Raw genomic sequence first — 26,087 nt, forward strand, 5'->3', positions numbered from 1 at the left:
ACAAGTATCACGTGTGAAATTCTTGTGCTGTAGGCTCCTTTACAACATAGTGCAAAAAATAAAAGATACATAAATAAAAACAAGAGGCAACAAGCAATAAAGCAGTAAGACACGCCACAGACAGTGGCGTATTCACTGCCCATAGTGCAAATGGCATGAACATACTTTAAACATAATTAAACAAAATAACATTCTGTTAGGTGCAAGTAGCATATACCTAATTAACATACTATTGAACATTAGTCATACATGATGGTAGCAGCTGCAGTGCGGTACAGTACGGCTACTACACTATTTGTATGTTAAGGAGTCTCGTGGCCTGTGAGAAGAAACTGTCCCTCAAGCGATTTGTGTGTGCTCTTGGGACCCTGTATCTCCTCCCTGAGGGTAACAGGGAGAACAAGCTGTTGTGGGGGTGGTTTGTGTCTTTGATGATCTTCAGGGACCTCCTGATGCACCGCTGGTTGTGCAGATCTTGCAGTTCTGGCAGCTCACATCCTGTTACGCGCCTCACCCTTCTTAGCGCCCTGCGGTCCATGGTGGTGCAGTTCCCGTACCAGGTGGTGAAGCAGCCAGTCACCAGTCAGAGACTGGTTTAATATGAGAAAAATCTGTCATCTTATCCTTTTTTCTCCAGTATTCCCGCAGCAATCATGCTGTCATCTCTTATTATCCTGTTAAGTTTGACCAGTTTGCCCACAGGAATCATTCAAGTTTAATCTCATTTAATCTAAGCGTGTGACTTGATGATATAACGGCTACATCAAAGTCAAAGGCCGGACTGCACATTTAACGTGTGTGTGTGTGTGTGTGTGTGTGTGTGTGTGTGTGTGTGTGTGCGCGCGCGCGTGTGTGTGTGTGTGTGTGTGTGTGTGTGTGTGTGTGCGCGTGTTTGTTTGTTTGACCGCTTTCCAGGTGACATCATTTTTGACAGGAGCATGACAAACGTCACATATGGTGGGAGCCCACAGAGAAGGTTAACGTATGAAGAAGCAGTGGAGGAAGCAGGTAGTCTAAAGTTTGATGGAAGTATTCACACTCACAGTGTGCTATTCATCTCCCTCTTCAGCATCGTCCATCCAACACAAAGCTCAGTCAGCGCAATACAAAGTCAACATAAAATGAATGAAAAAGTATTAAATGTGATGATTATGGCCGATCGAGCTGGCAGAAGGCAGGACCCTGCTAAAGAAAAACATAATAGACCACTAAGAAGACCAGCGTGAATTCCTTGCTGGTCTAAACTGGTTTATGCTGGTTTAGTCCTTCTGGTCTGATGCCGTTTTGTCGCAATGCATCATTGTAGCCGCCAAACTGCACGCCAACTTGCGTTTCCGCTAGGGGTGTGCCACCTTAGGCACCTCACGATTCGATTCGTCAAAAAACGCAATTGACGAACATGTTCGTCCTTGGCACTCTACGTTACTAAACGAAATGACGAACATGTTCGTCCATGGCACTCAATGAGTTAATCACGATTTTCGATGCATCTTTTTCACCAAACAGGATTTTCTTTAAGCAAGGTATATTTGTCAGTATCCATTAATTAAAGTAAACAAACAAATGTACCTCCATTATCTTCAGTTGCGACTGAAGTCCACCCATCACATGTTACAGCCACCCTGCATGCTTTCTTCAGTGATTCCAGTTTCCAGTACTTCGGTTTTGGTCTCGTTTTACAGTTAAGGAACTGCTTTCCGGGCGAAATACCGTATTTTCTGCAAATAAAGCAAAAAAATAATTGCAAAAAAAAAATCAATTTTTTGCAAATCGATAATCGAACATTGTGAATCGATTTTAATCGTCACATGACTCATCGCGATGCATCTAAAAAACGGTTAATCGGCACACCCCTAGTTTCCGCTTATCTATTCCACGAGAAAACGTGCGTGTCATACATACGCATTTCATGAGATCGGGTTGGCGGCTCACCTGGTAGAGCACGTGTACCACGAAGGCTTAGTCCTTCTGGAAGAATTCTTGGATGACTCACTCATGGAATAAGTGAAATCGTTTCTAGGTAAAAAGTGGTCAACAACAAATTCCCTGAGGGACGATTAGCTAGGTGGTGTGGTTTCCTTTCATTGTGTGAAATTGGGCTTTGCTTGCAAAGCTGCCTATAAATGCTCATGTGTGGTTATAATTATTGCGCGGTCAACCCAGGTTCGAATCTGACCCGTTCTCCTTTGCCACATGTCATCCCCTCCCTCTCTCTCTCTCTCTCTCTCTCTCTCCACCTTTCATGTCTGATTACTGTCCTATCCAATGAAGGCAAATATTCCCCAAAAATAATCTTACAGAGTTTTAAACCTGGAACCAAGCCAACCAGCTAGCAGATGAGTTGTGAGTGACATAAAATAGAGATGGAAAAAGGGAGATATTAGTATTCGTGTCGTGTTCGGTTGACCTGGAAACACGTCAACCACAGTGACGTGTATCGATACTCTGCTGTGCTGCGTGTGGTTAAACGTTTCCAAGAAGTGAAGGTGTTTCGTTTTTTTCCCTCATCTTCACACCTTGAGAAGAGTGTTGGTGTACCTTATCGTGGTGTTTGACTGGGTTTTAGCACTTGGTCGTTTCCTGCTCCTCTATCAGCCAAGACCTGTTGCTCGGGTGAGAACATCCCGGTATGAAACACGTAGGCATCGCTTCAGCGACTCTGGGAATTTTAGCTTGTAGAAAGAGAAAGATGTCACTGCGCAACTTCAGGATTCCTGCATATACCTTAGATAAATATTACTCTCTGAAACTTCCTTGAACGTGTTATGTCCACATTTCCACAACAGGGAATCGAACCCAGGCCTCCCGCACCGCAACGCTGTAACTTACGGGGTGAGCTATCTATTTGCCCAAGTCACCTTCGGCACCTATATATACAGTATATATATATATATATATATATATATATATATATATATATATATATATATATATATATATATATATATATTGCTGCGTTGCGTTGCCGTTTTCAGCAGCGCATTGTCATGATAACCTCACCGCCTCTGTGACACCACCACAGGTAAATTTAGATTTAATAATGGCCAAATGTGCTTGCTCTGTGGCACGCACCGACTAAGCCAACTATATATATATACTGTGTGTGTATATATATATATTAGGGATGTCAATTTTCGGTTAATTTCACTTTCGATTAACCGACGCTAATAATCGATTAACCTATCGGTTAATTCATAATTTTTTAATATTAAAAAAAAAAAAAAAAAAAAAATGTTTTTTTTTTTTTTTTTTTTTTTTTTGTCTATTTACTCAATGAACTCATGCCCAAACAAGGCGTGTCTATTTAGATGCTGAAATGTTAATGCTTTTTGTGTTAGAATTTCTAACACAAAAAGCATTAACAAGCATTAACAAAAAGCATCAACATTTCAACACAAATTCTTTTTGTGTTAGAATTTCTAACACAAAAAGCATTAACATTTCAGCATCTAAATAGACACGCCTTGTTTGGGCATGAGCTCATTGAGTAAATGGACCAAAAAAAAAAAAAAAAAAAATTTTTTTTTTTTTTTTTTTGGTCCATTTGGTCCATTTTTGGTCCATTTTTTGGTCCATTTACTTAAAAAAAAAAAAAAAAAATTTTTTTTTTTTTTTTTTTTTATATTAACTGATAGACCGACAGCAATAACCGAACAACGACGTTAGCGACGGTTAATCGATTAACGGTTAACCGTTGACATCCCTAATATATATATATATATATATATATATATATATATATAGATGTGTATGTATGTATGTATGTATGTATATATATATATATATTTACATGCATGCACGCCAGAGATGCTCACAAGTCATTTTTTGCAAGTCCAAGTCAAGTCTCAAGTCTTTGAGCTCAAGACCAAGTCAAGTCTCAAGTCTTTGAGCTCAAGACCAAGACAAGTCTCAAGTCTTTGAGCTCAAGACCAAGACAAGTCTCAAGTCTTTGAGCTCAAGACCAAGACAAGTCTCAAGTCTTTGAGGGGCAAGTCCAATTCAAGTCTCAAGTCTTTGGTCACAACAAGTCCAAGTCAAGTCTCAAGTCTCTTATGGATGAGCGTTCCATCATCAGCTGCATGCCATCCGGTCTGCTTAAACACTGCATAGCAAAAACTAAGAGATTCAAAGCATGTACTGTATTATCCTCACTCCTTTATCTACTGTATAGCATACCATATCAGCATTGATTTGATGACATCAGTAGATATTTCCTTAATGTTAATGCACCAAAAATAATTAATTAAAAAATGAAGATTGTTCACAAGTCCAAGTCAAGTCTCAAGTCTTTGAGGTCGAGTCTCAAGTCAAGTCTTAAGTCACTGTGAGTGAGACTTAAGTGCGACTCAAGTCCAAGTCCCCATCTCTGACGCACGCACACACACACACACACACACACACACACACACATTGTACTACTTTAATCACCCACTTTCACTCTTTTGCATGAATTCAGGTTGCTTAAATGCCTTGTGGTTTGACTTGTGGTTGACTCTAAGGGTGTATTCACAGTTCACACCTATCTCATTTGGAGCAGTTCTTCCGAAACAGAGAGCATTTTCCCCCTTGGTGCGGTTCGTTTGTGGTAAGAACGTGATCCGACACAATTGCATGGATAAACTTTGGGGGATTTTTGCATCATCACATCAGCCGTTTTAACAGCAGTGTTATGTCCACATTTCGACAACAGGGAATCGAACCCAGGCCTCCCGCACCGCAACACTGTAACTTACGGGGTGAGCTATCTATTTGCCCAAGTCACCTTCGGCACCTTGAATATATTATCTATATATATATATATATATATATATATATATATATATATATATATATATATATATATATATATATATAGCTGGGTTGCGTTGCCGTTTTCAGCAGAACTCGATAAACTTACCTCTGGTCTCCATTAAATATAGGCTAAATGAAAAGAAGTCGTGGTAATCAGAGCCAGCCTTCTTTGTGATCAGATTGTCTGGTTCAATCAGACAATCAAGACTGATTGCATGTCTTCCTCGAAATGTCCGTAGGCTATTATTAAATTATTTATTAATATTTTATTCCTGACAGGACAGGTGCTCATCTGCATAATCCTCTGAAGTCTCCGTGATCGTAATAGCAGAAGTTTTCGAGGGTCTTTGATCTTCTATCTCCAAATTCCCGATAGCCTAAATAAATTAATAGTCTACATACTGTACCTACATAAATAAATGAATAACTCTCTCCCTCTCTCTCTCCCGATCCCTCCCTCTTTCTCTCTCTCTCTCTCTCTCTCCTCGCACGGCGCACCCGACATAGCCTACAATGTAGGTCTAACAAAATGCATTCTTATAATCATATACTGTAAAATCTCTGGGAATTATGTTTTCCATCCCGGGAGGCTATTAGCCTACCAGAGTGTCTCCTGGCCAATCCAGGAGGATTGGCAATACTATTTGAATCGTTTGATTTGTGGCTGTTTGAACACAAATGAACCAAGGCACAAATGCAACAATTGTATCAATTAAGCTCCTGAATCGGAACAAAGCAAATTACCTAGAGTTCCTTATTTGACCAACTTGTTCCTGCCCTGCTTTTGATCACTGACAAAATGTGTAAACAATGAATGCTTACTACGCTGTTATCACTTACTAGAAATCCCACGCGCTACGCGGGCTCACCCACCCTGCAGCTCGCCGAGGGCTCGCCCACAGCTCACCCGCTGCGCGGCCTCGCCCGCAGCTCGGCTGCTGCGTGGCCTGGATCACCTGATCACCTTTTTCTTGCTGTTCTGCTCAGGTTTTGGTTTATTCCATGCTCTCCTGCTGGCGGTGTGCGGATGGGCCAACGCCAGCGATGCTGTGGAGGTTCTGTGTGTGTCCTTGCTCCTGCCGACGGCAGGCTGCGATCTGCTCCTGACCACCTCAGACAAGGGGCTCCTGACTGCCAGCGTTTTCCTCGGTGATTTCCAATAAAGTTACTGTATATATCAGTTCCCATTCATGTGAAGGGGTTTGTCTTGGTGGCATTGGTGCAGAGAGATATCAGCGACTGGCATTGACAGGACATCGTGATGCAGGGTAGAAGGACAGCAGGACCATATAATACATACAGTGCAAAGCGGCAGTGCAAGACTAACCATATATAACAGACAAATCTTCTTTATATGCATTCAATCACAGTTGTAGAAGAGCTATGCTGTAGTATTAGCTCAGTGTACTCCTAGATAATTAAACAGTTAAATGAGCTGAATGAATGGAACAGGAAGCTATAACCATGCTAAAGCATCATTTATTTTTCAGCAGTCAAAAATATAAAAAATATATATATCGGTGGGATGTAAATTTGTCCAGTTGGAATAAAATTAAATATATTCTCAGGCATGCAACTGTCTGAAAACATGTGCTTTTATTATTATTATTATTATTATTATTATTATTATTATTATTATTATTATTATTATTATTATTTATTATTATTATTATTAATCATAATCATAATAATTGCACAGCCTTAACCTGTACTTAACTTCAAATTAGGGATGTCAACGGTTAACCGTTAATCGATTAACCGTCGCTAACGTCGTTGTTCGGTTATTGCTGTCGGTCTATCAGTTAATATTTAAATTTTTTGTTTTTTTTTGTTTTTTTGTTTTTGTCTATTTACTCAATGAGCTCATGCCCAAACAAGGCGTGTCTATTTAGATGCTGAAATGTTAATGCTTTTTGTGTTAGAATTATGCCTTTATTTTTGGTTGGCTTTGCTGAAATTTATCAGTTTATTGCCACATTTTGATCAGGTAATCATTCCAAAATCATTCTGGCTCTTATATGGATGACAAGGAAATATATTTTTGAGAGCTTTATTTCCTGTTTATGTAAACATTACAACAACAACAATCTGTTATTTACAGATTGTTGTTGTTGTAATGTTTACATAAACAGGAAATAAAGCTCACAGATTGTTGTTGTTGTAATGTTTACATAAACAGGAAATAAAGCTCTCAAAAATATATTTCCTTGTCATCCATATAAGAGCCAGAATGATTTTGGAATGATTACCTGATCAAAATGTGGCAATAAACTTATAAATTTCAGCAAAGCCAACAAAAAATAAAGGCATAATTCTAACACAAAAAGCATTAACATTTCAGCATCTAAATAGACACGCCTTGTTTGGGCATGAGCTCATTGAGTAAATAGACCAATTTTTTTTTAAAAAAAATTATGAATTAACCGATAGGTTAATTGATTATTAGCGTCGGTTAATCGAAAGTGAAATTAACCGAAAATTGACATCCCCACTTCAAATGTTGTTTTATTGAATATGTTTAGTGTTTATTGAATCAGATAAAGTGACCTGATGGATGCAGTCCCACCTTGTTAATTCCAGTGTCCAGCAGTCATTTACCTATTGTGTTTTGGGCCATATCTCAATAAACATTAGAAAAAGAAGTATCATAGTAAGAAGTGATATTTGATGACGCGTAATGAAACAAGCTGAGCAATACATAACCTGCTGCACCTTCTCATTTCTGAAAGGAAGTGGAGTCTGTCACTGAGCTGTATATATTATCAATTAAACTGTAATATTTTAAATTCCCATTTTACTGGTGCCTAATAGGGATGATGGTGGGTGGCTACCTGTGGGGCTATTTGGCTGACCAGAGGGGGCGTCAGAGGGTCTTGGTTGTATCCCTGACCATCAACGGGCTGTTTGGAGCTCTGGCCAGCTTGGCACCATGGTTCTGGCTCTTCCTGCTGCTGCGGTTCATCAGTGGTGTGGGGTGAGGACCAGACTTCTTTTGTCGACAGTTTTTTTATTTGCATTGTACAGATTTAGAGCCAAAAGGTCATGTTTGATCGGCATAACAGAACAGTGGTTTCTCAGCTCCTCTGGATCAAGAGTGCTGCTTGTTTTTCTGAGGGCCAGGATGGAAAACCATTGTTTTAGAAAGACATTGAACTGTTACTTGCTCACTCACTATAAGACACACTGGATATTGGATAAGTGTACCGGTAAGTAACTTATGTAAAATGAATGAAAATAATCTTCTTCTCACTCCTTTTAGAATATGTCTATATTTGTTACCCCTTCATTTTTATTTCATAATACTATTTCAATCGACTTGTTAACGTGTGTAATTTTGAAGGCCCTGTATATTGTCTCTGTTTTGTTTACATACATATTCAAAATAAACATGACAAACAAACAAATGCGGCAGGAGAACAAATAAATAAGCAAGTAATCAACAATGCAGGTGCTTCTGGGGCCAATTGGACAAGTTGCATCATCCCTCCGAGTTTAATCAAAATCAGACTAGTGGTTGTGTAGCATTTTTTGGCCTTTCAAAGATTGAAATTGTGACCATTGCAGTGCCCCCACCAGGCCAATCAGTGTAATATGACACTGCCTAAATTTGCATACCTTGCAAGTGGTGTCTGAGATATCGCCTGAGATTATAAGCAACCAATAGGCCCTTTTCACATCATCATGGTAACATGATCTAAACTGGTGCATTACAACTTCCAGTGGTAAGTTTCTTTTTGCGACATATTGACAAACCAATCAAACAAAATGTCGTGGCTACTAGCACTAGAAACATAATGTAACAAATAAAGAAAATGGGCAGGTTGTGGAGCGATTTTTGTGAAGGACTGAGCTGGCAACAGGAAGTTGTAATGCAGCGGTTTTGCAATGCAGAGGCATTGAGCAGCAACATGTGAAAGTGGCTCATACTAGACATGTGACTGGATCAGAGGTAGGAACTCGACATGATTTGCTTGAGACTTGACTTGGGGTCTGGTGACTTGATACTTGACTTGGGGTCTGGGGACTTGAGACTTGACTTGGGGTCTGGTGACTTGAGACTTGACTTGGGGTCTGGTGACTTGAGACTTGACTTGGGGTCTGGTGACTTGAGACTTGACTTGGGGTCTGGTGACTTGAGACTTGACTTGGGGTCTGGTGACTTGAGACTTGACTTGGGGTCTGGTGACTTGAGACTTGACATGGGGTCTGGTGACTTGAGACTTGACTTGAGGTCTGGTGACTTGGGACTTGAATTGGGGTCTGGTGACTTGAGACTTGACTTGGGGTCTGGTGACTTGAGACTTTACTTGGGGTCTGGTGACTTGGGACTTGACTTGGGGTCTGGTGACTTGAGACTTGACTTGGGGTCTGGTGACTTGAGACTTGACTTGGGGTCTGGTGACTTGAGATGGGGTCTGGTGACTTGAGACTTGGGGTCTGGTGACTTGAGACTTGACTTGGGGTCTGGTGACTTGAGACTTTTTTTTTTTTTTTTCAATTCAAAAAACTTTATTAGTCCCGCAAGGGGCAATTTAAGGCATGAATACTGCAAACAAGCTGTACTTTGTACACATCCAAAAACAATACAAAAAACAAGACAATAAATACAATAAATGACACTGATAAAGCAAGATCCCTGATTACAATGTATCCAACACCACAAAGGAATATAGGCGTCAGATCAATACAAATTAAATTCAGTCAATACAATCCAAGTGCATATTAGACTTGACTTGGGGTCTGGTGACTTGGGACTTGACTTGGGGTCTGGTGACTTGAGACTTGACTTGGGGTCTGGTGACTTGAGACTTGACTTGGGGTCTGGTGACTTGAGACTTGACATGGGGTCTGGTGACTTGAGACTTGACTTGTGGTCTGGTGACTTGAGACTTGACTAGTAGCGTCTCCTCTGGACGGTCGGGGCGCCAGTTCGGGGGGAGGGAAACTGGGGGTAATAGCATGATCCTGAACCGAAGATTATTGCAGGGGATTTAGGCAAAAAAAAAATTGGGGCGGTACCCACATGGTTAGCTGTGTTGCTCATTCCACGAATGCACGATCCTTACAAGTTGTACCTCGTTGTAAAGGTGACTAATCAGGCTTTCCAACGATATAAAATACAATAATACCAATTGGTATTATTAAAGGGGAGAAATAATAATCGACCAAAATAACGTTTCCGAACAGTTTTTGAGGAGTTATATATTTATTTATTGATTGATTTATTGATTTATTGATTTATTGATTTATTGATTTATTTATTGATTGATTGATTGATTGATTTATTTATTTATATACATGAAACACTGATATCTCCATTCTGTTTTTTTCTTCCCCTGTGTAGAGTTGGTGGCTCGATCCCGGTTATTTTCTCCTATTTCTCGGAGTTCCTGCCCCGCCTGAGGAGAGGGGCAATGATCAGCGCTCTGGCCACCTTCTGGATGGCAGGGAACATCCTGGCTGCAGGTGGGCTTCATTCACATGTGAGATTTGTTGTTTTGGCATCTGTAGAGTGACGTGGACTTGCCATTCATATTATACAGCCGTTATTGGCAAATTGGTACATGAGTTGTCAAATCCACCTTTGTCACAAGCCATCATATCTCTCTCTCTCTCCCTCCCTCTCAAGCAAAAAATGCCCCCCAACAAACAAACAAACAAACAAAACAAAAAATAATAAGGCAAACCTGAAGAGTGCATACTTTTGTGAATGCTGGGAAATTCTCCAACTTTGTGTTTTACCCCTGAAGACATCCTTCTTACCAGTTTAATTTAGTTTAATTGATTTTTCGACTCTGCAAACATACCCTCAGGATTTACAATCAATTCTCTATTGCTGTTAGTTTCATAGCTATAGCTAAGAATCGATAATTGCCTCATGCCAGACCACGTTTAATCCATTGTTCTTTGGTCCAAGGTGGATCTGTCTGTCAAATGCATTGTCAAATGTCATGTGTTTGAGAAATCCTGCCGACAGGCAGACAAATAGACAGGGGTGAAAACATAACTTCTTTGCCAGAGACATCAATCTGGATGAGTGTTGAATTTCAAAATGGGGAAAAAATGGCTGTGTGTGTGTGTGTGTGTGTGTGGGTGTGGGTGTGGTTTTCTCTCCAGGCTTGGCGTGGCTGGTGATTCCTTCGACCTGGGCTCATGTTACCCTGGGCAGACATGACTTCCAGAGCTGGAGAGTGTTTGTGGTGCTGTGCTCCGTTCCCAGCCTCACCTCGGCCCTCATTTTCAGGCAGCTCATGCCTGAGAGCCCCAAGTTCCTCATGGAGGTATGCCCCCAGGCCAGACGAGGGCTTGTGTCGGAAGGAATCGGGGAAGACCGGGTTTCATTCTTCTCGTGAAGTCGAGCGGAAATTAAAAATGACTTTTTTAACTATTTCAGATCACATCCCTGGTCATAACAATGTATGCACACAAATCCAATTTCTTTGGTTTTTCACATCAAAAGTCAACCATGCTCATTCATAACGATATCTACAGTATGCAGACGTCGGATATACAGTAGTACTATCAAATTTCTACCCCATTTCAACCAATAATATCATGACATGACAGCTGTCAATCAATCTTCGTGGCTAGCAGAACATTTCAGAATCAGAATCAGAATCAGAATCAGAAAGACTTTAATGATCCCCGGGGGGAAATTGGGACAAGTTACAGTTGCTCGTTCACATAACACAGATAGCATAAAATAAAATACACAGTAGTAATGCGATAGTAAAATAAGAAGAATAAGAAGAAGAAAGAGCACAACATAGCATGGAATACACAGTATAAACAGTATAAACAGTATGAACAGTAAACAGTATTAAATGCAATAGGAGCAAAATAGTGGAGTACGTCTAAGTAAGCGATACGTAGAGTAAGTATATCTTACGTGCCAATTGTCTTTATTGCACACTGAACTTATATTATTCGGCTTGCCCCATACGTTACACGTGGCTCAGCCAGGCACTTTTCCAGTTAGCCTATCTTTATTGCACACTGAACTTATATTATTCGGCTTGCCCTATACGTTACACGTGGCTCAGCCAGGCACTTTTCCAGTTAGCCTATCGGCTGGCTCAGTCTCAGGGAGACTGAGCGTCTCCGAGGTGCTCTTTTAAGAGAGGCATTAAATAGACCAATGGCCACAGGCAGGAATGATTTCCTGTGCCTCTCCGTGTTGCATCTAGGTGGAATCAGTCTCTCACTGAACGTGCTCCTGTGTTTGACTAGCACGTCATGGAGTGGGTGCGAGTCATTGCTCATGATGGGGCGTAGCCTGCATAACGTTCTCCAGGCTTTCTGAGCAGGCTTTCTGAGCAGGCATCATGGCTGCCTACATGGGCAGACTTTTCTAGCCCATAAATGTTAATACACTTGGCCAATAAGTATGTAACATACACAATCAAGCAAATGGTACGTTCTCTTCATTTTGTGTAGAATGCAAAGGACATGTAACACTGGCTCGGTAACTCGCCTTCCAGGATATCGTTATTTACCGCGGCTTGTTGGTTGCAAAATCATGGCCGACCACTCCCACGCCGGGCACAAACTCTTGCTCCCCCTCGGCAAGAGACTGAGGTCTGTCAAGACCAAAACCGCTCATCGCAACAACAGCTTCTTCCCAACTGCCATCGGACTCATCACTTAACAGGACTTAACACTCCTCCTATTCGTGTATATATTGTTTATATTGAACTGCACTTGCAAATTCTGTGATTTTCGTCTTTTACATATCTTCTTTTTGTCTTCTGAATATGGCTGCATACTTACAATAAGACAAATTCTTCATATGTCATCTTTACATATTGTGGCAATGAAAAGTGATTGTGATTCTGTGTCTGTGTTGCCAGGCTAACCGGGAGAAAGAAGCGCTCCTGGTCTTCCGCTTGATGTTTGAAGTAAACCATCGGGGAACAACGAAGCTCTTTCCGGTATGAACTAAAACCTGTTCCTCCATTTTGTGCCTTGCTGGCCGAAAATCATAACCTCTCTCTCCCCTCATATCACATACATCATTGTAATAAATCCACAGCCAGTGAGTTGTATGGTAAAAGCACCTTATTGGTAGGAAATGCATGCGTCATGGGAATACTATAAATACACGTGTTTATTTTATTTTCAATCTTCATCAGATATCTCACCTTGCAAGCCAATTAAAAAACAACAACATCTAAATAAAAATGAACAGCAAAAACTCAACTGAATTGAGAAACGAAGTGACGGCCGAATGCAACACAGGGAAAAATAGTTGAAGAACAACAAGATGCGTAACATGCAGTGAGCCAAAATCAAAACCCTAATGCAGAAAATAGAATCTCTAGCCGCTTTCACACCGGCCTTGAAAGCGGTAAATGTTACGGAAAATGTAAATCGGCGCCTCCGATGTGAAAGTGGTGAAAGCGGGGTGGTGCATAATTGTGTTCCGCCTTTCGTTCCGCCAGTGGAGGTAGTCATAGTGCCGTATCACCCTCCACTCCGCCTCCACCTGAATGCGTAGGAGCCGCGACACAGAACAGCCTACTATCAGAAGTAAGATAACCTGTCTCGCCTGTTGTGCGTTAAATAGACTCCTCGGTTCTGATAATAATCTCTCTCGCAATAGGTGCGCACAGAGAAATCCATCTGCAGCCTGCTTTATGCACACAGCTGCAAAATTATCTTCAACTCCCCAGAATAATATTCGTAATAATGCAGGTGGAACATGAAGATTTTTCGGTAGCCTTCCTTGTCTTGGAGAACACTTTAAATGATTACCCGTTTCTGCATTGTTAGAATATTTGGGCGAGCTGTCAACTGTCGCAATTTCTGTGGCAAGGCTGCCGGCTTAAGGCTGAATTATGCTCACCCTGCCGTGAAGGGCGCGGGGGTGGAGCGAGGGCCGGGCGCGTCAAATGACGTAAATTTGTTGGGCGTGGTTATTCGCTAGCTCCGTCTGGCGCTCACCTTGTGCCTGATTTTTTTTCTAACAGCGCGAGCAGCGCACGGCTTCTCTCCAAACATGTCTGCTTTCAAGCCACTGAACCCTGAACACTGAGCTGTGTTTTCGCCACATTTCTTGACCCATGTGGTAGGCTATAAACTTTGATTTGCAACTGTTCGTTTTTAGTAATTTCACCAAGTAAATGTGTTGTGTTGAGAGCATTATTGAGAGAGATTAAAAGCAGCACAGAGTAGGCTATCAGGGCTGAGAAGTAAAACGGCTTTCAGTAAAAACAAGTTTGGTGATTTGATTCCTTCATGTGCTGATGTACGGTCGTTTGAGAGTGAAAGCGCACTCAGTACTGCACATAATAGCGTTTCATTGCGACTTTTCACGGGCTGTTCTCACCATTGTACAATACATGCTGATCACTTTCTGAGTATAATGGCATCTGCTCCAGCGCGAGGTCTGCACGGAGACTCGCGGGGCCCCACCCCACGGAGCTTTGCTCGAGTATAAGAGCACCTTTAGTTTGCGGGCCTTCTGAATGGCAATATTGCGCAATCTGTGTGTGAAAGCGGCTATAGTGAGTGTGTCGGTTCATGCTTCAAGGCTTCTATAATAATCATGTAAATTTGCAGTGTTCATCTTGAACTCCTCAGATCTTTGGGTTGTGCCCCAGCTTCATGCGCCGAGGGGAAGCAGAGGACAAGACCTGCGGTTCACACAGAGAAGGCATTTCCAGCTGTTTAAAAATGGTAAAATCCTACACACACACACACACACACACACACACACACACACACACACACATATACAGTATATACACACACACACACACACACATACACACACACACACACACACACACACACACACACACACACACAGCCTTGACTGAACATCCAGAGAGAGACTAATCCTGCACGCACACACACACAGCCTTGACTGACATCCAGAGAGAGACTGTTTAGGGTCAACTCTTGGTAAATGGACTGGTGCAGAAGCATGTAATAGCCCAGTCTGTGTCTCGTCATAGACGCTGGGGTAGCTGGCTGGGGGCGCGGTGAGGGTGGGGTAAATCCCCTGTTCCATCCATTCAGCATAGTTAGCATTTAGCTGCTGGCCCAGCCCAGACAGACAGGATCAGGGATGTAACCCCCGCAGTACACCCACATCTGAACAGACGTCTATGTACCTGCTTTAGAATCCCCAATCCTGCAGTGTAGAGCCACAGCACCGTCCTTTGGTGGGTCAGCCCATTGAGGTATACGGGGGGTTTTTAGCCGTGGTAACATTTTGTTCCCACACAGACCAACTGTCTCTATGTTCTGCAGTCAGGGACGGGACTTTTCCTTGTTCATGGTCACTTTGCACATAATACTAAGTGAAGATAGCCCTGTCCTGTCCCAGTACAGTTTTCCTTGATGTTATGTTGCATCTTCTTTTTCCCCACAGAAAGTGAAGGGGCGTCAGTTCATTCATCATGTTGGAGAAGAGAAAGTTAATAAAGCACAGAACATTTAATTTACACGTTCAGATTTTTTTTATTGATTGATGCAAGATGTCTGTCAGGTTGAACGTTTTTGTTTGGTTTATATTCAATTCCCTTGTGCTGAGTGTGATTATTTGTTTGGTTTTCCCTGCAGGGCCTGGCGCCCATCAGGCAACTGTTTAATGGGCGCTTCAGATCCAGGAGTGTCCCTCTTCTTATTGTCTTCTACTGCATCTCCTTTGGGTGAGAAATCCCATCTTTCCACCTACGTACAATAAATTATTATTAGCATTATCTCTGCTGTGATTGGTTTATCTGGACGGAGTGATTTAGGTCAGGTGTTGACACTTTTTTTGAAACGTGAATAGTCTTGCCTAGTGTAGCGTTAATTCTAATTAAAAACTAAAATCTCATTGTGTGTGTGTGTGTGTGTGTGTGTGTGTGTGTGTGTGTGTGTGTGTGTGTAGCTACTACGGGCTGTGGATGTGGTTCCCAGAGCTGTTTAAGAGAGTGGAGCAGGGCAGCTCCCCCTGTGCCAACGTGTCCCTCCCATCTCTGCTACGCAACCAGAGCTGCTACCCAGTGAACCGAGCAGGTGTGTGTCAGTCATGACACCAGTCATGACCATTTCAGGTTTCTGCCAGTCAGCAATCACACAATTGGACATCAGCTGCCGATTTAAGCTCTGAGAATGCAGTAGAATTTCTTTTGAATCACCAGGCAGCTGACTATATTATAATGGACAGAACAACAGGACAAGAAGAAACACACATGCAATAAACATATTAGGGGAATATTAAAATAGGGGAGAAAAAGAGAGAGAAAAATGCATAAAAGTGCAGTAATACATACCGGTAATTAGGACCCCAATACATGACCTAAATAATCACCTCACTGGAGACCTGGCACGTACCAGCCTGCTTCAAAACATCAACCATAATCCCCCTCCTGAAAAAGACAAGGCCCTCTGCACTTAAAGACCGTCGCCCTGACCTCTGACCTCTGTGGTCATCAAGTCCTTTGAGCGCCTTGTCCTGTCCTCCCTTAAATCCATCACAGACCCACTCCTGGACCCCCCGCAGTTCACCTACAGAGCCAACAGAACGATGCCATAAACATGGCCCTCCACTTCTACAGCCTCACACACCTGGACACTGCAGGAACCTACGCCAGCATCCTGTTCTTCTACATCCTCACACACCTGGACACTGCAGGAACCTACGCCAGCATCCTGTTCTTCTACATCCTCACACACCTGGACACTGCAGGAACCTACGCCAGCATCCTGTTCTTCTACATCCTCACACACCTGGACACTGCAGGAACCTACGCCAGCATCCTGTTCGTGGACATTAGCTTGACCTTCGCCACGATCATCCCTCTCGTAACGGACAAGCCCGTCTTTTATTGTCACACGAACACCACAATACATGCATGCGGCCACAACACACTCTGACGGTGGCCAGTGAAAAGTGTCCTCTGCATTTAACCCATCCAGGCATGTCCTTTCCTCCGGGGGGCAGGCCAGGAGCAGTGGTCGCTTTCTCGTACAGCGCCCGGGGACCAACTTCGGATGTTGTCGTCACTGGTCGGATGACCATGACGATCTGATCTTCTGCATGTTTTTAGTGGGGGGGCCATACACGGAGGAACCCCCTGGGCGAGCACGGGGAGAACATGCAAACTCCACACAGAGAGAAAGGCCCTTACGACGAGATACCCCACCTGGGCAGTAGGCACTGAAGATATGGGGTGGAACACAACCACAGCGCCCACAGTGTCCCAGGCGAGAATCGAACTCAGGACCCTCTGACTGTGAGGCGACAGCGCTACCGACTGCGCCACCGTACCCCTCCCGGCCCTGCTGCAGGAGAAGCTCTCCCAGCTGGGCGTACCCGACTTCATTTGCAGATGGACCACAGACCTCCTGACTGACAGGAAGCAGCACATGAGGCTGGGGTCTATCAGCACGGTGTCCTCTCTCCATATTTCTTCGGCTTGTACACCAACAGCTGCACCTCCAGTCAGCAGTCCGTCAAGCTCCTGAAGTTCGCGGATGACACCACCCTCATCGGGCTCATCTCAGACGGAGACGAGTCGCCTTGGGTGACTCCCCAGTTAACAGTCCTTCCACTTCCTGGGAACCATCACCAGCCAGGACCTGAAATGGGAGCTGAACATCAGAGCTCTCACCAAGAAGGCACAGCAGAGGATGTACTTCATGTGGCAGCTGAAGAAATTCAAAGTGCCAAAGGCAACGATGGTGCACTTCTACACCGCCGTCGTTGAGTCCATCCTCACCTCCTCCATCACCGTCTGGTACGCTGCGGCCACTCTCAAAGACATCAACAGACTGCAGCGCATCATCCGCTGTGCTGAGAAGGTGATCGGGTGCAACCTGCCATCCCTTCAGGACCTGCACACAGCCAGGACGCTGAAGCGGTCTCGTAAGATCATCAAACATTAAACAAACAATATCAAAACGGTGAAACAAGTCAAATTAAGAAATAAAAGCCATCCTGTAAAAGCAAGTTTTATAAAAAATAGTGAAACATAATGAAAACGCGCAGAGTGCAATGTGCCCAGGGTCTTTTGGACATGTGGATGACATATACACAGTTGAAGAGAATTTAGCTTTTCATTCCCTTTATGGTGTAAAACAGTGATTATGTTATTCAAAAGACAGATAGGATAATTAGCCAGGCAGGCAGTTTGACTTGCCAGGCCACTGCATGACCCTGATGAAGGCTTGTATGGGACTTCATGACCCTGATGAAGGCTTGTATGGGACTTCATGACCCTGATGAAGGCTTGTATGGGACTTCATGACCCTGATGAAGGCTTGTATGGGCTGCAAGATTGTTTGCCTCCATAAACGGCTTTTTTTTATCTGCAAGTGGAAGTGACACCTTATCTTTGTGTTGAACTTCAGCTTTAACCCCGCCTCACACTGACTCAGCGAAACACCGAGAGAGAGAGAGAGAGACAGAGAGAGAGAGACAGAGACAGAGAGAGAGAGAGAGAGAGCTTTATTCAATTCAATTCAATTCAAAAAGGCTTTATTGGCATGGAAAACATATGTTTACATTGCCAAAGCAGGTGTGAAACAAAACAAAAATGCACAATAATAATATAAAACTTAACATATAATATAATAATAATAATAATAACACAATTATAAACAAAAATGTAGCACAGCTATTAATGTTAGCCTGCTTTAATACAGAGATGTGTAAACAGAGCTATGTATTTATATTTTGCAAACAAATCTGTACATAAGGTTATAGGTAACAAAAGTTTAAAAGTAGGATATAGACAGATGAGTTAAAGATTACTGTACCGTATGTAGATATGTACAGCATGACTATCAGGCCCGGTTCTACGGGGGTGCAAAAGCACGCATTGCACCCTTATTTTAATTGCATGCTCAGTTGAAAAGAGTGGTAAAAAAGAAAAGAAAAAAAAATATACATATATATATATATATTAGGGGTGTCACAATATATCGTCCCACGAAATTTCGCGATAGTAAAACGTCACGATATGTATCGTTGAGATGAAATCTCATATCGCAAAAAAAAAAAAAAAAAAAAATCAAAACTTTTTTTTTTTTTTCAAAAATAGACTAAGAAACGTCTTTGTTTGTTGAAGTTCAATGTGTGGAAAGTAGTTCAGTTGAACAAGTCTCTGAAGAGACACATGAGAAGTTATACAGGAGAGAAACCATTCAATTGAGTTTCTGGCAAAACTGTTTACTTGACAGGAAAAACTGAAGATGCATAAAAAATAGACTAAGAAAAGTCTTGTTGTTTGAGTTTGAAGAAAAACTGAAGATGCATAATGAGAATTTATACTACTGATAAACATTTTAGTTCAAAGTAAATCTAAGTGACGGTGTAACTCATTCTATTTCAAGATAAGCCTTATCTCCAATCTCATGTTTTTTCTAGTTGTTATTGTAATAACAATTTCCCACAACAGCATGTTTTGTATCTGCATTTCAAATAAAATACTACTTTTCCAGTCATATATTGTTATTATTCAAGTTTAAAAAAATATTGTTAAAATCGTATCGTATCGTATCGTTATCGTGAACCCAGTATCGTGATACGTATCGTATCGTGAACTGAGTGTATCGTGACACCCCTAATATATATATATATATATATTTTCTTTTAATAAATGCGGCAGCTGCACACTTACTGTTTAAACTTGAATTATAATTGTTTTTCTTTGTTCTTTGATGTGAATTTATGACTTTTTGGCACCTATATGTAACCTTTTAAGGTTGAGATAATTGTATTATCATTATATGGTCCAAATATTTTAGTAAATCACTTGAAACACTTGAAATATTCTTGCTTGGGTGGTATCATTCTACTTGAAATGATGGTAAAATGCATTATTTTTAGTAAAATGTCCAGACCACTGTACCTACTTCAGTTAGTGTATGGAACTAGCTGATAGGACCCCACTTCAAACAAACCGAACTATCCCTTTAAGCCATAAAATAACATTAGAATCAGAATCAGAATAACTTTATTGATCCCCGAGGGGAAATTTAGTCATGCTACAGTTGCTCTCAGTCAGGCATGGAAAAATATTAATATGAATAAACATTATAAGAGGCATAGGAAAGTACCATAAGCAATCAAATAGAAGAAAATAGAAGTTATGTAGCCGATGTAACAGTAAAGTGTCACAAAATATGTGCCTTCTCCAACAGTCATTCTCAAGTACCATTTAGTAGAGTGAAACGAAATATCTGAAGTACATACGATTTCCTTATACAGTATACCGGACAGAGAGTATAGTAATAATAGTAGTGACGTAGGAGTGAGGTACATCCAGTCAGTAAAGTGAGCAGTAACAGTGTGTATTATTGATTATTGTACAAATTGCGTTATTTATTAATGTCAGTTAAATCATTTCAATGACTTTCCTTGCCCCACACTAATGAAAACATTTATTTGCCAGTGATTATCTTAACTGCATATTACTCCAGTTTAAACATTCATCTGTCAATAAACGTTTTGAATTTGAGGTACAGCATATTAAAAAAAAATCGCTAGATTAATCGACTAATCTGAAAGATAGTCGTTATTAATCGAGAAGAAAATAGTAATTTGGGACAGCCCTAATTTACATGAACATTTTACATGGTCCTTATGGGTTAGGGTTAGGGATTCTCAAAGCCTGTTATGAGGGTTACACAAGAACAAAAATGCACTCCTGAAGCTAAATAAATCCAAAACCAACACATTTTTACTTCTATTTTCCTCAATGTCGATCAAGATTATTGAAAAATATTCCATATTCCTGACTGAAATGTTATAACAGAAGTGAAGTATTGGCCAGAATGACATGAATTTGGACACTTATTCAGTGTTGAACAGTAATTTCTTGGCCTGATTTCATCAAGATGATTGAAAAATCTTCTAGAATGCAGACTGAAATGTTACAACAGAAGTTGACTATATATATATATTCCTCTGGAGGGTCATATGCACTAGAGCAGTGGTTCTCAACCTGGGATTTGGGACCCCCAGGGTGGTCCCAAGATTATTTTGGGGGGTCACAGGGATCATTGGCAAAACAAAAATCCCCCATGATGATTACCAATAATCAACCCACTTTGTATCATAATCTCGGTAATATAACTTAAGCACATGGGCAGTGTTTACCTTCTCTTTCTATACTGCCCTACAAAGGAGAAAGCCAGTAACTCACTAGAGTGCAGAGCTGAGAAAAATGACTTTAAAGTTGTCTTGTCGTCCAGACAAAATAGTTGCAGGCAGATCATTAAATATGTGGCAATTCTTTGTTTTTTTAGTCAAGTTATTTATCGATATAAAAATATTTAGCTAACTCTTGACCTTTGACCTTCATTTGGGAGTTACTGTATTCCTCCTTTGCATGCCTTACGAAAAAGCATGGGGTTATACCAAAGTGAAGGGGAGTAAGTCAAATTTTATCTCATCTTTTTAGTTTTAAAAAGCAGTATAATGACAAATATAATAACATCCTTAGTCTGATGATGATATAAGATGAAATTGCACTTTTTACTTTTATTCATTACATTAATATTATTTGTTATCATATTTGTATGCAAGTATGTTTGTGATATTCCAAGTATCTTTTTTAATCAAATTATTTCAATTGTTTTTGGATATTTCTGAACATTTGAAGCAACTAATAATTATATTCTAATAAAATAATATCACACTGATTGCTTAATTTTAATGCTTCAATATAGTTAAACAGTTAAATTCAGATAAGTGACATTGATACGATTGATTGATATGATATGAGTAAAAGACAAATACATTTCAAATGAGTAACATTTGAAATTTTTGTCACCTTTGCCACCAATGACAATCACAGTAACTTTGAGGCGCGAAAACTAGAGTGATGCAAAACAAAGGGCACGGGACAGTAACTCAATTTCAGCACAGCTAAACAAAAGAGGAGTACAGTAACTTGAGTTACAGTGATTGGCCTTGGTTTCACTAGGGCTTTTTTGAGTTACTGCAAATACGACCCCCTATTTTCTCCAAAACACAACACATTTGAGACAAGATATTTTTCCACATGACAAAGGATGTCTTTAATGTCACAAAAATGATAATAACTCATTTTTGACAAAAAAATGAGTTACTGCCTTTCTCCTTTGTAGGGCAGAATACCTCCATAGATATCTACGTCTGGAGCACAACTCTCAAAAGTGGTTAACGCCTGCCCCCCAAGACAAGAAAAAAAGCATACGTGACAGACATATGAATTGACCAACCACAGACCTCGTGGGCGGGGCATTCGGAATGTGTGTGCAACAGCTAAATAGACCCCGGATGAAAAGAAACAATAACAGCCGCCCTCGGAGCAGATTCTGCCTCTCAAGCAGAACTTCTGCAGCTCCGTTGTGACGTCAAATGCATCACAACGGAGGGGCTTGCCAGAGGAGGAAATGGGAGATCTCCGTGAGCAAAACAGAAAGGGGAGGTAAACACTGCCCATGTGCTTATATTACCAAGATTATTATTGATACAAAGTGGGTTGATTATCGGTAAAGCCATCCTTTTTGTATAAAGGTATATAAACTACATATAAATGAACTGTATGAAACAGATTTCAGTGAGTGAAAACTGTGTGAATGTGTGCACACTGCTGGGAAGTCATCTCCTCCAGTGCAGACTGTGGCACAGTGACAGGTGATTGCTAGCTAGCTAGCTAATTACTGCAATAAAGTTGGGTTGGTTTTGGCAGTGGCGGCAGGCGGGGGGTAGGGCTGTCACTTTTTCCCAAAATAAAATTCGAACGAACTTTAATTGCCCGAAATTCGTTCGAATATATTCGAAGTTTTTTGGTTAATTAAAAAAAAAAAAAAAAAAACGTTTTTTTTTTTCTTTTTTTCAGTCCAGCAGCCTGTTGTACCAGCTGAACGTAAGTTCTGTCTTAAGTTAGGGTGTAAAGTCCACACTAACTGCTACGTTCAAACTAGTTAGTTTGACACTAAAGTTGTGTCTTTGTTTGGTTGCACCACGGAGACGTAAGGTACATCTTAACTAGTAGACCCTAAAGTCCATACTAACCAAAATAGTGTCGCAGACAATGACGTGTATCTGTGACCAATCAGTGAAAAGCACGGTGGAAACGGTGTTTATTTACGGTTGTTTAAGTGGAGTGAAAACAGGACATGTTGCCCACTGCAAATTAGTGCTTTCATATTTCATCAACACTAATCAAATGAGAACGTTATTGAGTAACATTCGTTTAGGTTCATATTACTGTTAACGTTTATCTGTGAGCTCTTCATCAGTATTGTAGGCTATACCACCATCCTGCCTCACTAAATTGTTGCGGTTATTTTAATTTGTATGCAGTGCTGCAGCTTGTGGGAAACAAAAGCGTGAGTCATAAATATCAAAGGGTGTAATTTATCACGGAGAGCGCGTTGCGGACGCAAAACAACGATGCGCCACGGTGCCAAGTTGCAATCCGTGCCAACTGCTATTTTACGGAGGACTTTACACCTAGTAAGACGTAGGTGTAAATTTTAAGTTCTAACTTATGCCTACGTTGTAACTATTTCACTTGGTGCAACCCAAATATTTTTAGTAGTGCGTAAACTCGGACTTAGTGAGACTTTACGTTCAAACTACCGTAAATTCCGGACTATAAGGCGCACCGGTCTATAAGCCGCACCTTCAAAGGTGACTATTTTTTTCTTCTATAAGCCGCACCGGTCTATAAGCCGCGGGTGTTTTGATGTTTAATTACCATATGTAAGGCTTCGTGCACAGAGGGGATTGTCGGGAAAGAGATGGCTGTTTGGGGAAGCTCCCATTTATTAACATTTCAACAAAACAAAAGTCAGGTCACTAATCCCCAGACAAAATCACACATTGTGAGATGCTTAAAAATCACCATCGGCGGGAGCTGCTGTGCAGCCAAGAACACAAGTGAAATTCGTTCTCTCGTGACCTGTGGTTCTCAACGTGATGGACGATTCACCTTTCTTGTTAACAGTCCTAGTGAGAGGCAGGTCGAACGTCAAAGGCACTTCATCCATATTTATGATCTGCTCCGGTCCGATGGAATATTCCTTGATCTTTCTTTGTGTGAATTCGCCGAAGTTTGTAATTTTCTCCTGGTAGTCGGGAGGGAGTTGCTGACACACAGTCGTCCGCGCCCTGACGGACAGTCCCTTTCGTCTCGGGTTTGTGCATGATCCTTTGCTGCTGCTGCTGTTGTTGTTCCTGTCTCGCTACTGTCTCAGACATGGCTTTCAGGCTCAATCGCCGCCATCGTCGTAACACAGCCAGTTCTCCATCTTTTGAAGCATGATGTTAGATTACAACGAGCTAGTTGTGTGGCTTAGCCTTCCAAAATGTTGCTGTTAGTTTTTTAGAATGTAATACATAGAATTGGGAATGTTACATTCAATTTCATTCAGACTGTCTTACAGGCTCAATCGCTGCCTTTTTCCCCCCGGAGCGAGGGAGGAGGGAGGGAGGGTGTTTTACCGTAGTGGCTGAGAGAGAGTAGTGGCACAGTGCTCCAATCAGGTCGCGAGGCACATTTTTTGCAACATCATCCAATCAGGGTCTCGCTCTCATAATGTCTGTCTTGCTCTCGTTCTGCCTCATACCAACATCCATAGATTTTGGAGGTTCCCGAGTGGCCGTTTGCTGGAAAAATCCATAGAAAAGCCGCACCGTTATATAAGCCGCAGGGGGCAAAAAAGGCCAAAAAACGGGAAAAAAGCCGCGGCTTATAGTCCGGAATTTACGGTAGCTTACGTTTCAATTTACGCACAGCTGGTGCAACCCACTGCAGGCCACCGGGCGTCAGCCCGACGTGTTAGCTTGGACGCTCACAGTCACAACACTGCCTCACAAACTTGGCTGCATCCAACTCGAGACAACTTTTCAGACCCTGGAGACAATCTTTCTCAGAAGAGACTAACGCGACAAATCTGGAGACTTTTTCTGACATGGGATTAACATTACCAGCAAGCAGCAGTTGGTTAATTTTGGTTCATAAAAAAAAAAAAAAAAAAATCGAACATTCAAATTACATTTCGAAAACGAACCCCTTCCCCCACATTCGAAGTTGCATTCGAATTTCGAATGAAAAGTGACAGCCCTAGCGGGGGGGGGGGGGGGTCGCTTTTTTTGGTTTTAGTGGCTCAAAAAGGTTGAGAACCACTGCTAGAGGAGTGACACAGCTGCTAGAGGAGTGACACAGTGCAGCCGGGTCAACAACACGCACGCACGCACGCACACACACACGCAAACACACACACACACACACACACACACGTACGAATGCACCTCCACAACATCTCACTACAACAAGGAGCACAATGGAAATAAGTCCTGTGACGTTTTTGTATTACCTGATGTTCTTTTAATTGTGCAGCTACGTTGGTGTTGCAGCCATGGAATTGTCCTTTCAAATTGAATTGTCAAACATATAAACTAAACTAGATGGATCTCCCTGACATGCCAGCAGGCTCCCCGGGGGGCAGGGCGTGGCGAGGCGCGGCGTACTCGGCCATGTTGGACAGTCCATGTGCCACACAGCATCTGAGCCCGTCGTGTGCTGTCCTCATACTGCAGGCCTCGTGCCACTCGTTGGTGCTCTCGTCATAGCGCTCCACCTTATTGGAGGGTTTGTCGGGGCCGTTGGAGCCTCCACACACGAACAGCTGGTCGTCCACCACCTCAATGCAAAAGTTGCTTTGCGGATTCAGCATGTCGGGCACGGCGCTCCACATGTTGGTTAGCGGCTCGTAGGCCTCGGCGCTGCACAGGCGGTCGGTGTAGTCCAAGCCGCCCACTGCGTAGACGCGCTGTCTGTAAGCGATGACGCCCAAGCCGCAGCGCCTGCTACTCATGTGGGCGATCTTCATCCACTGGTTGGTGTCTGGGTTGTAGCACTCAGCTGTGTTCAGGTGCCTCTTCCCATCGTGACCACCACAGATGTACACCTTGCCGTTGAGTACTGTGGCGCTGGCGCTGGTCCTCCGCTCATTCATGGGTGGGAGCAGAGTCCACTTGTCAGTCTGAGGATCATAGCACTCGGCACTGTTGAGACAGACGTTTCTGTTGCAGCCTCCCATGGCATAGATGCTGCCATTCAGTACTGCCACGCTGACAGCGACACGAGAATTATGCATGGGTGCCACATCGTGCCAAGTACGGGTACAGAGGTCAAACTTCTGCACGCTGCTGAGCCAGTCAAAATTGCTGTTGTAGCCGCCAACACAGTAGACAACGCCATTTAGGAAAGCGGCACCGTGGTAAGCCCGGGGAGACTCAAGTTCAACGTTTGGTACGTTGACCCAGAGCTCGGCACGGGGATCGTATACCTCAATGC

General features: G+C 42.1%; 1 protein-coding gene across 1 annotated transcript in view; it reads left to right on the plus strand.

Annotated features, from left to right (window-relative positions):
- Window positions 1–26,087, plus strand: part of sv2 (synaptic vesicle glycoprotein 2) — a 34,806-nt gene that overhangs the window by 734 nt on the left and 7,985 nt on the right. The window contains exons 2-10 of the mRNA XM_083663058.1: window positions 916–1,008; window positions 5,779–5,940; window positions 7,603–7,765; window positions 10,136–10,257; window positions 10,909–11,072; window positions 12,642–12,722; window positions 14,374–14,469; window positions 15,361–15,449; window positions 15,674–15,801. Of these exons, the coding sequence (XP_083519184.1) occupies window positions 916–1,008; window positions 5,779–5,940; window positions 7,603–7,765; window positions 10,136–10,257; window positions 10,909–11,072; window positions 12,642–12,722; window positions 14,374–14,469; window positions 15,361–15,449; window positions 15,674–15,801 (1,098 nt within the window). The remainder of the gene's footprint in view (window positions 1–915; window positions 1,009–5,778; window positions 5,941–7,602; window positions 7,766–10,135; window positions 10,258–10,908; window positions 11,073–12,641; window positions 12,723–14,373; window positions 14,470–15,360; window positions 15,450–15,673; window positions 15,802–26,087) is intronic.

This window comes from Poromitra crassiceps, assembly GCF_964638095.1.
Source record: "Poromitra crassiceps genome assembly, chromosome: 30".
NCBI lineage: Eukaryota > Metazoa > Chordata > Actinopteri > Beryciformes > Melamphaidae > Poromitra > Poromitra crassiceps.